This window comes from Botryllus schlosseri, chromosome 10 (genome assembly GCF_051294905.1).
Source record: "Botryllus schlosseri isolate E-star chromosome 10, Bs_hap1, whole genome shotgun sequence".
Lineage (NCBI taxonomy): Eukaryota > Metazoa > Chordata > Ascidiacea > Stolidobranchia > Styelidae > Botryllus > Botryllus schlosseri.
This window is the reverse complement of record NC_137245.1, coordinates 9,752,914-9,768,439: the sequence shown is the minus strand read 5'-3', so window position 1 is coordinate 9,768,439 and position 15,526 is coordinate 9,752,914. Positions and strand designations below refer to the sequence as shown.

Here is a 15,526-nt window from a genome sequence, read left to right as displayed (position 1 = left end):
ATTATATAAAAATTATAAGAAAAAATTTTCAAACATTTTCTGTTCACCCCATGAAAGTTTTAGGTTGTCTATAGAAACGATGTTCTGCAAATTTGACCCTATTCCAACAAGTGGGGGCGGAGTTACTATTGCCGTCGAAAAATTTGGATTCAAATAAAATAGTAATGAAGGTAACCATGATAAATAATTGAAGAGTTGACCACCATAAATACTCTTTTATTCAATTCCAAAAGCTAACAATTTTATCAAGTAGCCATAGTAAAATTTGAGAAAAAAGTCATTTTTGTGAGCACCCCTATGGCCCTATGTTACATACGTGTGTGCGCATGCGCAGTGTGCGAGACTAGAGCTTACGCGTAAGTTAGTTGTAGCAAGAATTGCATTATCGGCATTTACCAGCATTCAACCCTAACGAATTGAAATATGGGTAAATTTGGGGTACCAGGCTCATCCAACGCCTGGAAATCTTAATTATGGACTGCACCGTGTGTTAATTGATCAGAGAGAAGCAGACATGGCGGAGGTTGTGTGACAATGCTGTTCTCAAATCCACATTGTTTTCGTCATTATCGGCGAGAAATGGCTTTGAAATGGCGTTGCTGTAGTTAAAATACATTCATGTAATACGATTTATTCCTTGTATATGTGGAATAATGAGCGAATAATGCATGGATTCAGCAATCCGGCCCTCCAAGTACTTAATTTTCCTATATCCGGCCCGCCGACTGCAGAAGTTGCCCGCCCCTGGCCTAGGCCCAGGTGGGTGTCTGAATTTTACTCCAAGTCATTTCGACACCTTCCTATCTTTTCATGGTATCACAATTTTTGTGGTGTATTGAATTGATAAAAATTGCTAATAAACCAAGGGAATAATAGAAGCTATAGCAAACAGCAAAAGTTTCATTTTTTTCAAAGGTTATTGAACATTCACAATCAAGTTAGTGGTGTTTTACAGGACTTCACGAGCTGCGCCTAGCTAGCAGAAACTCCAATGAATGCAAATATGAATATCTAACATCAAAAAGGCAGCGTTAACTGAAGTTTCCAATACTGAATTGAATTTGAAAACATTTGTTGTATTTTAATTTAGCGCAGTGTTTCACGACGTAGACGGGAGATAACGTGGAAAAGTTAGAACGTTCAGTGAGATATATTTAATCGAACGTGAAGACATCTTGTTCTGCATATTATGACGCGAAGAAATGACAACTCAACGAAAAGTGGATGCGGAAACCGAGCAACTTTTTTTAGTAAATTCACCAGTGATCAGAGTTAAGCGAATAAATATCCAGAATAGGCTGTACCTCCTCTTTTTCGGATCCGTAAATATGAAGGGGCGAAAATTTGTGTCGAGATTGATAAGGGGACAATGGGTTGAAAAAGGTTGGGGACCGCTGATTTAGAGTTCATATTGAATTCTGAATATTCACTGGTCCACATGGTCAACAAGGTTGAGAACCACTGGGTTACTCAATTGCTTGTCAACCTATTTGGGTTTGGCATACACGATATTCAGGAATGTTTGGAAGTGATACCTAAAATTAGCTTTAATACAGCATATTGTGGAAAAAGTCTTTGTGATCGACAGTTTTTGCCACAGATGATTCGTTCACTCACTACAAGTATATATGTATAAGTAATTACCACTCTCAATTCTTTAGGCGTTTTCAACGTTTTCACAGGCCCTAATTCTTCCTCTTTTGCTTTTAGAATGCTGTTGACTTCGGTAAGAGCAAAAAGAAGGTCTTCTGGTATCATATCGCTATACATGCTGTCGTCTTTGTCTTTCTTTCCTGAGAATGGAAGATGCACTTTTAGCTTACATCTCCAAAATGCGTGTGGCATTGCAGTAAAAGGATAGGCTGGTGATACTGAGCGCACTAAAAAGGAAATGACATCAAAACAGGATATCAGTAGTGAAACGACGAATATAAAAATCTAATTCAAATTTTTCTGCCAACCCCATGAAATTCTTGGGCTGTCTTCAAAAACTATGCAAAGCAAATTTGACTCAATTCCAAGCCATAGAAGTGGAATTATTTCAGTTTTTATTTGATAATTCTTGGATTATCCACCGATCAAGGATAATCCTGGAATTATCAAAGAAAAACTGACATAACTCCGCTTCTACGGCTTGGAATTGAGTCAAATTTGTTTTGCATAGTTTTTGAAGACAGCCCAGCAATTTCATGGGGTTGACAGAAAATTTGGAAAAAATTTTTTTTTGCAGTTTTGGGCAAATTCAGAATTTTCAAACTGTACAAAACCCGCGAAAATCGGTTGGAATGAATTCAAATTTGTTGTGTGTCGTTTTTTAAGGCAACCTGACGATTTAATCAAGTAGCCAGCAAGATTCAGGAAAAAACGTTCTTTTTGAACAGCCCTAGTGTATATGCATGCCATGAGTGCATGATGTCCATATGCCGCTGGAGAAAGAGGGTACAGATAAAAAGAGGCTAGTAAGGCTTTGCACCACCATTCCATGATATCTCCATAATGCTGAGCGCACAGACTGGAAACAGTGGAACTTGTTTTCGGTGGTAAGTTGGCCGTGACAGAAGGGGTTCCTGCATGAAATAATTAATTAGTTAAACAGAAAGTTATGTGCGCCCTATGCCACCAATTCGACTCCGACTGAGCCCCAAGCGGGGCAGCCACAGACACCAGTTGTACTGATCAGGTCTTTGGTCTGACCAGGCCGGGCAGCGCCGTAGGCAGGGGGTGTTTCGGGTGTCCAAACACCCCCTTTCCAAACTACAATACCCTCCTTTTTGAATCGCAAATCTAGAGGTAATATTTCATGGCATAATCCCGCATTCTTAATTGATGCAAGGTGAGCGTTTTCACTAGGGTTGGATTATCCGGATAACGGTTAACCGCAGGTATTTTTACCATCTGATATCCAGATATAATTCTGCCGGTTAACCGGATAAAAAAGAATCGTTGCTGATGCCTTTTACACTTTTTAGTAAGCTTGAATAAGTCGTAATCAGTGTTGAGCGGCCGATTAGCGTGAAGCGTGTTGCCAATTAGTGAGATGCGTCCGTGCACATTGCACAATGTGACGCGATCTTCTGCTGAGAAGATCGTTAAATTAGGTCATTGATTGCCGCACGCTCGGCTATCGTCTCTGGCCTGATTTATTGCGTCTTCAACAAACCTATAGTTGCGCTGGATTGAAGAATCGCATCTGCAATAGGCCCTGTGCAATGAGCACACTATTCCATAGCTGGCCTGCACAATCGCATCTGCATTGGATTGGTGCTCACGATATTATCGCTGACCTACCTACACAATCGCATCTGCAATAGGCCTACGAAAGATATCATCGCTGGCCTAACCATCGCGTCTCGGACCTAGCACGTGTTGGCTCCTATCTGTCGATGGTTTGGTGATGATATGCCGTTAAGTGTATTCTGATTAGTAATTCTGAGAGTGACACCGCGAAACTGAATGACATCGAATGTTCGCAAAAATGTGCGTGCGTGCAAGCGTAATTCATTTCCACGGATAATTAATTCGAAAAAAAATCGAAACCCCCTCATTTTATTTCAACCGCCCTACATTTTCGGCTGGCTGCCTGATCACGAGAATGTGAGCGAGGTATCATGTCGGCATCAATTCTGGTATCAGCTAGTCGTCCTTCTAGTACTCCAAACCGAAACATAAGAATGGTCAAAAGGAATGTAAAGTCGTTGAAGTTTCCGGGATACGACCTGCCAACCTCTACGAAGCGCTGCTTGCTATTCAGCCCACTTCCGTGGAAGCTCAAAAAGCATTCAATGAACGTGGACTCTTTGCTACAAAATTCCGGTCCCGGCTACAGGATGCCACAATTGATGCATCTGTGCTTTATAAAAAGCGCGTTGCAGAAGCAATGAACATTAAATTTGCGTGGTTTTTCTCGTATTCGCTCATACTGCTCGTGTAGGTAGGTACTCTGCAATAACACTGTGTAATGATTTTGCGATCCGTTTTACATGCAGACCTCATGAAATCGATTGTCTCACTTAGCAGTTATTATCCGGTAACCGGTTAGATAGTGAAAATTATTGATATCCGAACTAACCCTAGTTTTCACTGAACGATCAATGCCAATATACCCTTTTTCTCCGATTCTTCTCTCGTCTGTGATAACGAGAATACTTTAGGTGTCATGTTACAACCAGACATGGGGTAATCGCGATTAGTAATCGTAATCGATTACGACGATTACAGCATTTTCAAGTAATCGTAATCGCAATCGATTACATTCGAAAAAAATCCAAAGTAATCGTAATCGTAATCGACTACTTCACATATCTAATCGATTTCTTTGTGAAATAACGATTGCTTTTTATTTGTAGAATGAATATGACATAACCGAACATTCGTGAACAAGGAAGAGATATTATACCAGGTTATTGATAGTGCAAGCGGTTGATTTTCAAACGCCACTGCTCATTATTACGTCAGAAGTATTAGCTTTGCTCGTCCTTGCGTACGAAGTATCAACACGTAGTAAATATATGTTCGATGTACATTGTTGTGTGATTGTTAACACAGTGTAAGCCATGCTGTGTATCAGGTTATCAATACACTCCAGACGCCACTACCTCGCAGCAATATAATAATCACCACTCTGCCTAGTTTCAAATACTAACTTATGTATTGATGTTTGTTGTGCTTATAGCTAAACGCAGTTTGACCGTTGCTGCTTGGCGAGCAGTAGGCCTATCTATGTAGTACACGTATGTATTGTACGTACACCCGACAAAGATTTGAAGTTTTGTACTCGTCAAATAAAACATTACGATGGTTAAAATCAACAGCTGCGTTTATATATCATAAACGAGCCGTTTTTTGCCGTTTCTCGTAACGGCATAACGGCAGCTTGCAGTATCCGTATTAAGTGGAAGGTAGAATTTCAAGTTCACTTTATCTTATTCTCATATGACTACTTGAAACGGGCGCCAATCGTTATTTCACAATTCTTCACTCGACATTTATACCTGTCTCCATAGCCATCCGCTTATACACCATGTTAGCGTGTGTTGTAGGTACAATCAGGACCAAAACAGCAATTCATCCCCCACTCCAAACGTTGGTATTGGTAAGGTTGTATAACCAAGTTACAATGTTCCGAGTCACAAGTCAATCTCACTTTTATAGTTTTGACTCGAGTCAAGTCGAGTCATTTTCAATTCACCCCGAGTCAAGTCCGAGTCCAAGTCAGCTGGTATAGGGTCGAGTCCGAGTCATATTTTTTTACTCGGATACGAGTCCAAGTCGTTATGTTCACAGATCAGTATTCTGATCAATCCGTTTCAACCCACTTTTTCAACTCTGCTCGAGTGATATAGAATGGCTCGTATTCATAATATAGTAATTTTCATCAGTTTTCACAGTTTACGGCCCTATTTCCAAGTATCATGACTGATAGACGAAATACAAATAATGTGGTAACTTTACTATTCTTCGAAGTTGCATGGAATGTATGTCTTGGCCGTTAGTTTCTATTTATATGACTTGGTTCGAGTCATGCAAAATGACTCGAGTACAAGTCGAGTCAACACAAAAAATTACTCGAGTCAAGTCCAGTCACCAAAAAATCGCGACTCGAGCCGAGTCATGACTCGAGTCATTACAACCCTTGGTATTGGGGCCCCATAGGGGGGTCAGTTTTCAAGTTGATAACTGAATTTCGTCAATAATATTGGTAATTGCATTATATTGCTATTCATTCAGATTTACCGGTAGAGCTGGGGGCAAGTAATTCATAATTATAGCATCTGGTATGTTGTTATAATTTCATTATTGTATGTTGTTAATTCCTGACCTCCCGTCTTTTATATAATCAAAAGATACTGTAGTCGCCCAAACGTGGCAAACTAAAGGAAAAACTTTCGTGAGACGCACACACAAATTGTCATGACTTCATTCCTCTGTAAGTGCCCCGCGTGGCATTTGAATTGTTGGGGCTCAGATTGGAAGGACGGACTATTCGTCACGCCCACAGAGCGCGGCTACTGACAATGGACACATACCCAACGTTTTTGCCAAGGCCATTCTTTGGTAGCACACTTTGTGGAGTTGCATGTTGGCCGAAATTGCATACGTCTTTTGGCGTGTCGTGGCGGGGTGATGACCGCCACCGAAATGCCCATTCCTATAAGTCATGCATGCTTTTTTCCTGAGGGGGTGAGGTATGCATTTCAAAATCAAGCTATTTAGAGACATTAAATCCCGCAGCTCGAAGAAAATTTTCAGGCTAATTAACTGTCTTGAAAATATGTTGATTTCCGAAATACTTCTGAGTCCCCTTAGAGCTCGCTCCCGGTCCTATTGGGGAGTTTGGGGTGTGGTAGTTACGGACCTGGCAAGAATGCAAATCGTTGGGTGCGACGAATTGTCCTGCATAAAGGTGGGCAATGGGTGCATTATGACGTAACAAGCAAATGACGTATGATTTGTAAAGAAAGTTGTTATCTCATTAGACCTTTTCATCGCAAGCCTTATTTATATTGTCTTCCAATATCTCTTCTGAAATTAGTTCCAAGAAGCAAAACAAATGTAATCGTGAGTAATCGTGATTACTTTTGAAAAGTAATCGTAATCGTAATCGACTACTTCCTGATTTGGCTGTAATCGTAATCGCGGGATTCACAAGTAATCGTAATCGCAATCGATTACATTCGTGAAGTAATCACCCCATGTCTGGTTACAACACAGCGGCAGATCTCGCTATTTCGCGTTACAAATAAATTGGCGACTCGGCTTGATATCTTGCCGTGTTTTAGTCAAATGCCCAATGCGGAATCTGTTTGATAAATGAATTAATTTTATACAACCGGTTCCGTGAGTAACGACTGCCCGCCTTTTAGTGCTGTGGTGTCTCTTGTCCTGCTTTCACACATTCAGCCAAAAAAAAACAATCACAGACGCATCGAAGGCGCGAAAAATTAGGTCCCTTAGCGATTAGCTATGTATTACAGTTCTATAAATATTATATGTGATGTGGTAATAGCGAGACGATATAGTCCTGGATAATCCTCAATTATCACTTTTGCATCGTAATCGAATTATGAAATGCTTTTTCGATTAAGAGCCTGAGACGAGCTACTGACATTAACGATTGCATCACACTTTCGCGCACATTGGCCTTTACTCTTTACCATCCCAAGAACATGACAAAAATGCTATATTAATTTAGCGAACAATATTATGTTGAAACAAAATTCATGGTGCATAATTTGAATTGATCCAGATCCGCAGAAACGATCTGTGAACAATTCATAGCAAAGGCGAAGGTATATTTGCGTGAATATTAAACCATGACAATCAGGAGATGTGTTGAAGGCGGAGTAACGATTAGCAAGGCGGGCAGTCGTTACTCCAACAACCAAGCGGAGCTAATTCATCCCCAATTTCATCAATAAATAAGAGATCCCGCGTTTGACATTATCATTTGTGAAATATTTTATGATACCCGACTCCAGGTCGCGTTCGTATGTCAGTGCGAAATGGCAATATCTCTGGCTGTATTGTAACTTGATCACACTGCTCACTTATGGTACGGTAATTAAGGGCAAGTTATGTCTGTTTCTGCTGTTATCTCAGCTTACCAGTTGTGGTGCTATATCGTGATAATACAACTGGGTTATGTGGATGAGTTACGGGCCAAAATAAAAAAGATCGGAATGTCGGGCGGGCGTTACATCGAACTGAATCATGTCACAAGTTATCAAGATATATCAGATTCCGACTGCATATATTAATATTCGTGAATCTGGTTATGGTACCATATTGAGTCGAGGCCGCTACTTATCTGAATGGGAAAGTATAAGATCTACCGCTGCTGCGTTGATTGTAATGATCTGCCTGCGCGTGTTGTCGATGTCGTAACTCCCACTCAGTAATTAGAGGCGCGCCTACGAAGAGACGTACTACGGCTGCTATCGATCGTAGCATACGACACTGGCGTTATATTTTAATATAACAGAGCTATGTATCTGCGTATAGAGTTGTCAACACAAGCGAGATTATCTGATTCTTGTAGTAGAAGCATTTGTGCATACAGTTAGCCCGATAAATCGGGTATCATTCTGAACATCCTTTGTTGACGAAGCATACCCCTTTGGGCCTCTTCTCGGCTGGCTACGCGCCTGCGGTCTGGGATAGAACCCACGACCTAATGACTCTCTCACTCTCAAAAGTCGTGCACTGCCTCTCTCTTTGATTTTGACACACTGTGGCAAATGACCCGAGCTAGCGTCATGGAAGTTTTTCAACGAGATAATCGATCTAAAGTACGCGCAATTCATTTTACCTCAATTTTAATTCACCATTGCTTATGTGAAAACATGCTGCAAACATTGCAAGCCAAGCGTGACAAATGTTTTTACATTTGAGAGATTTTGTCGAATATTAATTTGCAATGAGAGCTCAGGGAAATATTGAAGTATTGTTCTACTATATTATCATATATCGTTACTTCATCTTCCACTGGGATACTACATCCATTCAGCAATCCCCATAACGCCCTCTGAGCATTCCTACCCCCCTTTAAAATTCAAATCGGAGGCGCTGGAGCCCAGGTTAAGAAACACTGGTTTAGTATAGGATACCGTATTAAACAGATCATAGTGAGCCCTTTTAGCTATGAACTACTGTAAATAATATTACCGAGTCTTACCAAATTACCGCAGCACTGTGAATGATAGAATAAACCATAAATCGTGATACGTACCTCGGGACTTACTGCCAACTTCGAGGGATTTTTCAGCATTAGCGACGTTGACATTATATTTCTCTGAAGCTACATCCACCGCCATCGTGCATCCATAAGTATTTTATTTCTAATACATTCATCTATCTCTTCACTAGTGGTACAGGTAAGCGTTGTATTTAGTGCTGGTTTAAACTACGGCAGTGCATTCAGTTCTACCAGCGTTGACTACACTAGCTTTACTAAAGCTGCTTTAGCACATCGTTGCATATACTCACGAACCTGTCAATCAAAATTCAAAAACCATAGCAACGACGCAATCATCCGAATCAGGGTTGGAAGCAGGAAGGAGTATGACTGGAGTGACGACTCGATTGTTCTCCCATTGTTAGCCGGCAGAATGGTCACGGTCAGATGGATCCACCCAAAACAGGATAGCTCAGTGCTTGTTTCAATGGCGTTCAAGGCGATTCGTCGTGTATTTCTTGAAGTTGCGTCGGAATTAGTTAGACAGTTCAACATTTAGGTACCGGTGGCGAGTCGTTATGACTAGTGAATAATACTGTGTAGCCTATGTTACATTTCTCACGAGATTGATGTGATATTGTGGCTTTGATCCTTTGTAGAGTTTGCTACGTATATGAATATAATGACAGAAGGTATAGAATATGTGGTTCGTGTGCATTGGCTGTGAGATGAATTCATGGAAAGAAGGACTGAAGAATACTACAAAGTGAACAAGTGGAAAGATCTTGAACTATACCGATATGCAATTCACAATATCGTTGATTGAAAATACGTCTTATATTAACTGCAGAAACACGAGTATGAATATAACAAATAATATTGCAACTGTCTTGTAGTCTTATATAATGCCTGTCCGATAACCGCAGAAACTTGAGTATGACTAGCAGAACCGTAACTGCCGCACCACAAACCCCCAATTGGGGGGGGGGGCGAGCTCGAAGGGGGCCCAAAATTATTTCGCGAATTAGCATAAATTATTGAGTATTTTTCAAAAATTTATGCAACTTCTTCAAAAAATTTTCGCGCTGCGTGTGATTTCAAATTGCCAACTTTCTCAGTTATTTGGTAGCCTACTCTTCCCCAAGACAAAATACACAAGATTTATCGAAATGGACATATCGGCGAGACATTTAAAGTTTTAGAACATGTTACATGCGACTCCAAGAAGTGTGCCAGAACGATCGGCATCAAGAAAACCTGGGCCAAAAAGGACTGCCCGCTTACGCTGACCGAAAACTTCGTTATATATGCAAAATGCATATAGGTTTAATTTTCCATAGGCGCCTAAATGACTGGCGCCGAATGTTCCTGTCTTGGCAATCTGAACCTCAGAAGACAAATACCATTCCGCAGGGAAAAATTGTATGCCCGTAAAGAAATACCAATTTGAAATCGCGTGCGTCTAGTACATTTGGGCGATTCTGTATTTTTTGATATAACAGACAGGAGATCACGAAATGACATCATGAAACGAAGTCATACCAACGGGGCCGCCCGCCCGAATATATTAAATTATTATCTACGGGCCCTACAGTTTCCAAGCCACCTCATTCAGCTCTACCGGTAAATCTGACAACGTGAACAGAGAAAACAAGAAATTGATAGCAATATATATGCAATTCCCAATATTATTGACCGATTTTATCATGAATTATCGAATATTTTCGCGCTTCGCGCTGGCTCACTAAACTGTGGCCTTATTTCGTGACAAAAGCGAACAACTTGATGGGGGGGGGGGCGGTTTATCACCCTATGGGAGCCCAAGACCCAAGTGCTGTTTCGTTCCTGCGAACGGGTATACGCACGAAGATGTTCAACTATTATTGAGGGGTTCTACCATTTCAAACACACCTCACTCAGGTTTACCGTTAAATCTGATTACGTGGGCAGAGAGAGGATAAAAATTGATAACAATATATATTCAATTCGTGATCATATTGACCGATTAAATCATGCATTTTGAAATTTTTTGCGCTTCGCGCGTGTGGACGTCCAAAGCTGCCCCACTAAACGGACGGTGAACACATGATGAGTAGCGGTACACAGCGTATAGCCAATGGGGGGTCTGGGAGGCGAAGCCCCCTAGAAGTTCGGTTTATCACCCTATGAGGGGCCCATTACCAACGTTTTTTTTTTGGGGGGGGGGCTGACGAAGTGCTGTTACGGCCCTGATAACTAGAACAAGAGCCTTGTGTAATGTTAATGTTCTGCTCGAGCTCGACTCACAATAGCCCGAGCTTATTCCTTGATTGTGCAAAATCGCACTTGAAGGGAACTCGCCATTGCCAAGAACACAGGATGACGTCTGCCGGTCGACATTAGTAGTAAGCCAATGCACCTCGTCAAGGTTTCGACCAACGCATTGGTTTCCTTTTTTAGGTAGGGAACCTCAATGTGGATAGGCAGCATTTGCCACAGAGAGAAAAAACTACCATACTAAAAGAGCATATTGTTCATTTTTTTTTCAAGCCATCTCGCAAACTTTTGGAAAATTTGGAGGACTTTTTTTGCTTCTCATGCAATGCAAACTTTGCAAAATTGTGAGACAAGATGTTATTCAAGTGTCTCATTGCCTTGTCCATGACATCCTCAACCTCATTTAGGTCTGAGCCAGATTGAAGTGACACAGTATGAATTAATTTGTTGAAGAATGGATCACAGGATCACATACAATGATTTTGAGCGAAAAAACGAGCTGGTTTACAGTCGTTTTACAAAGCTTTCTCGTGCCGCTGGGTGACAACTTTTCACTCACAAAAGTCGGGGAACCTGTGGATATGCAGCTGTATCATAGGTGTATCACTCAGGTATTAGCTGCATCACTCAAGTATCAGCTGTATCACAGCCAGGGCGGCAATGACACTAGTCATGATTTTCTGATGAATCGACAGCCGTATATATCCACAGGATTAACAAGTATACATAATGTACAATGCGATGTAACGGGCAGCAGTAGGATGTCAAATCGACGATGAGCACAGCAAAGTGCAAGCTGCATACCGAATCCTTCTGATCATGCACTCAGAATCAGGTACGTCAACAACCCAGTAATAATGAATCGCGAAGAGCCTACCTGCCCTACACTAATTACACAAAATCACCGAATGCATAAAAGTATAAGATATTCTTCCGTCGAGTGATTCATGCCTCACTAAATGCACCCAACGAATTGCCTTCAGCATTTCTACAAACAAAATTTAAGTGTTGACGTCAGAGCCTACAACGACAATGTCTTCGATTACTTTGATGTTATCGCCTAATCACCATAATTGTGGATTTGTGAAGGTCAGATCACGCATATAATCATTATACGTTACTACTTACTCATAATTTTGGAGTTATTTTAGATAATAACTTATTGCATATTATTTGGAGCGACGAGCCTATCACGTCAAATCGTTTCGCGTGTGTATTGAAAAACTTGTTTTCAATCTACATAGCCTACAGCGCCTATGTAATCATTAAGCTAATTCACGATTTGACATAGCGAGAACGAGTTTGAGACGGTGAGAGGAAAAAGTCGATATCAAAAAACCACTTCAAAGTATAGTAGTGGGCTGCGTATATATCGTGCTAACTGTTTTGTTTACTTGTTAGCACGGTAAGTGAAGCAAAAGCTGAAGAAAAATATGCATTTATGCTGTGTCGAGTCGTCATTTTTTTGTTGACTCGACTCGACTTGAGTAGGCTATCTATGTATTGACTCGACTTGTATTCCAGTCATTGCGTATGACTCGCACCAAGTCATCTGACTCAAGACTCGGATGACTAACAGCGACATTTGGAGGTTTATCTCGGCTCCTCCTCGCCATCTCATCCGTGTAAGCGGTGTCTAATAAAAGCCAAGAAGTGAGCCATACTGCGTTGATTTTCTGATACTTAGCAGCGACGGAGCGACTGGAATTTGGTCACCACTCTATCCGATCGCAGTAGTGTGATTTGGGATGCTAATGCTACAAGTCGGAATAAGAATGAAGAAAATTGGCCTGGTTTCAGGACCAGTGGTGCCACTCCTAGTGTTCTTAGATTGAATGTATTTGACTTGACCTAAAGTTCTAGTGTATTTTTATCAAAATTCTGCGAATCTAGTGTTTTTTCATGAAAAGTACATGTAAATGGAAATGTTATTTTAATGTGCTTTACATAATATATATTTCGAGGAATAATAATTATTATCCGTCTTCACTTGCTCGTTTAGCACAAGAACAAACCCCATACGTAAATAGCCTTGATGTCGCTCGTTTCTGTTATTGTCAAAGTGAATATCCTAGCCTGAAGTTCTAAAAGGTTATATATTATGTTTTATGCAATAGATTCGCGCTAAATTGCAAGTTGATTTCTGCAGTCAATAAGTGTTACGACTCAGTGAAAACTAACGTGATTTTTACGACAACGCAACTGCTCTCTTCAACACGTGAAGACGTGCTTCCTGCATTTCAACAAAGTAATGTAGTGCACGAATTTAAGTGCCACTTTGATTGTGGTTACGTAGGAAGAACATCAAAGTGTTTACAGGAACGCATAAACCCGCATGTTCCTAGATTCATCATATCACGTGCATCACGGTTGATGAATAAGGTCACCCTTGACTCATCCACTCAAGCTTGACGCTGAGCGTTCGAAGGCCATAAATTCTGCCATTGGCCAGTATCTGTTGGATAATACCGCCTGTGCGAAAAATTAACGAGACGACAGATTTCGTGCCATTGAGAGGGGCCGCTCACACTTACATCTGTGTACCTTTATCAACATACGTAAGCCCAAGCTTTGTCAACAAAGGGAGTTTGTGTACAGTGGCGTAGCCAGGGAGGGGCGAAAGGGGCGATCGCCCCCCCCCCCAAAATTTTTGGAAAATTTTCCTAAAATCAATAAATATTACAGTATATTGGGGCAGATGAACGCAACCTAAAAATTTTCTTCGCGCATCGCGCGATTTAGAGTCCATAGATGTCTTGATTAAAGAAATTCCGAAAATAATCATAATTAAGTTTAGCTGCATTCTCAATTATGAGAATACAACAGTACCAGTAGATACACTTGAATAGCCCGAGGTCGTTGGGTTGATTGAGTCTAGGGGTTTTAGTTCAGTATGAGGGGACTATTAGTTCCGGCAATTTCCGTTCCGGGACAGACGAAGACATAAATACGACTGACACTGGAAAATATCGCCACCTCCCGTTGTTAAAAAGTGCTAATTTGAAATCGCACGAGTTTGATCCAAGGATATTTTTTAATTTGGTCTGATATGTATCAGCGATTCCAATCTTTAAAGTAGCGTCAATCATTACCAGAGGTTACTAAACAACCCTGCTTCAACTAAGTAATTATTCAGAATGGACACCACTTGCTCATATACATGCACCGATATTATTGATCAAATTCATTCATTTATTTAAAACAATTCACACCGATTTTTCATCACTTAATGTCACCGATTTGGGCTCGTCCGTCAATCGATCTCCTAATACAAGCTATACTTGGAACTGGAAGCTTCCATAGGGTGGGTGTGTGCGTCTAAGAATCGCATGTATAATGGGTAGTGATGAAATTGCCCATGGAAGGATGTAAGGTCCCATGCGATTTCCCCCCTCCCCCACAAAAAAAAGTTTTCTGGCTACGATCATGAGTCTGGGTGATCTTTTGAGTGGTGACAGCTTTCTCCGCAAGTCATGAAGTAACTATACAGCAATAAATGAAAACTGTCCCGCCCGGCGCATATCTTCTCATAAAGGGTCATGCCGTGTGCAGGACCGCAACTGCCGCACCCCAAATCCCCCAATTGGGGGGCGAGCTTGAGCCCAAGGGGAAATATTTTCGTACCTGTCTCCAAGTCATCTATGCCCACATTGAATGTACCGAGTCGTCGCATGATGAGACTTGAGAACATGGATTTGTTTTCCATAATGTTTGTACACCGACACATTGTATGTACACCTCGTTTACGCGAATACTTGTGAACAATCGTGACGTTACTTGTATGTGATGGTGTATGCATTGGTATTTTTCATGGAGACAAAACACGGTCTGTAACATGTTTACTTGAATATTGGTCGTTGGTTCATGAGTGAATATCCGGATCAGGCCCCCACACACTTTCTCATTCATATTAGTGATCCGGTTTCGGCTGACTGGAGCGACATGTATTGATCAGTAAAGACACAATATAGTAAACAGACCTGAGGAAACTCGCAAGTAACCCGGAGTTGTTAGCGCGATGGGGAACATAAATTCATCCGTTTTTCGAATACCATTATCCGTGTATCAACCAGTTACCAAAGTCGAGGAGGTGTTTTATTTAGACATTTTGACCCTGGAAAATCCAAAGCACGAACCCGGACATCACGGACATATCGGAAACCCCTTTATTCGCCAATTCCGAAAACATACATGTCGATGTACAACAGCTCATTGTTATTGTATGTGAGTAACCAATGATTTTGATGGGATGCATCAGAGCAAGTGAATATTTGATTAGACAAATGTATCGGAGTCGTTGTTGGTGTATATTTTGTCACTGTCCGTTGTAACAATATACAAAAATATCAAATTGTCTGGTGTGGTTGTCAGTTTTCAAAACGAAAATGATATTGTTACTTAGGGAAAGATAGATTTCCAAGTGAAAAACGGTATTGGTACTCAGGTAAATGATAGTTTCCAGACGAAAAGGGTTTGTTACCCAGGAGAAAATGATTAGTTACTCTAGGTAAAAGTATTTTTCCAAGTGAAAATGTATTGTTACACTGGGTAAACGCCGGATCTCCATAGGAAAAAGATATTTTTACTCAGGTAAAC

General features: G+C 40.9%; 1 protein-coding gene across 2 annotated transcripts in view; it reads right to left on the bottom strand.

Annotated features, from left to right (window-relative positions):
* LOC145448128 (axonemal dynein light chain domain-containing protein 1-like) overlaps positions 1–8,959 on the bottom strand; it is a 37,210-nt gene extending 28,251 nt beyond the window's left edge. For both annotated transcript variants that reach the window (XM_080326452.1, XM_080326453.1), the window contains exons 1-2: positions 8,729–8,959; positions 1,645–1,793 (exon numbers count right to left, since the gene is read on the bottom strand). In XM_080326452.1, the coding sequence (XP_080182578.1) occupies positions 1,645–1,793; positions 8,729–8,813 (234 nt within the window). In that variant the 5' untranslated portion in view covers positions 8,814–8,959. The remainder of the gene's footprint in view (positions 1–1,644; positions 1,794–8,728) is intronic.
* Positions 8,960–15,526: the final 6,567 nt, after the last annotated feature.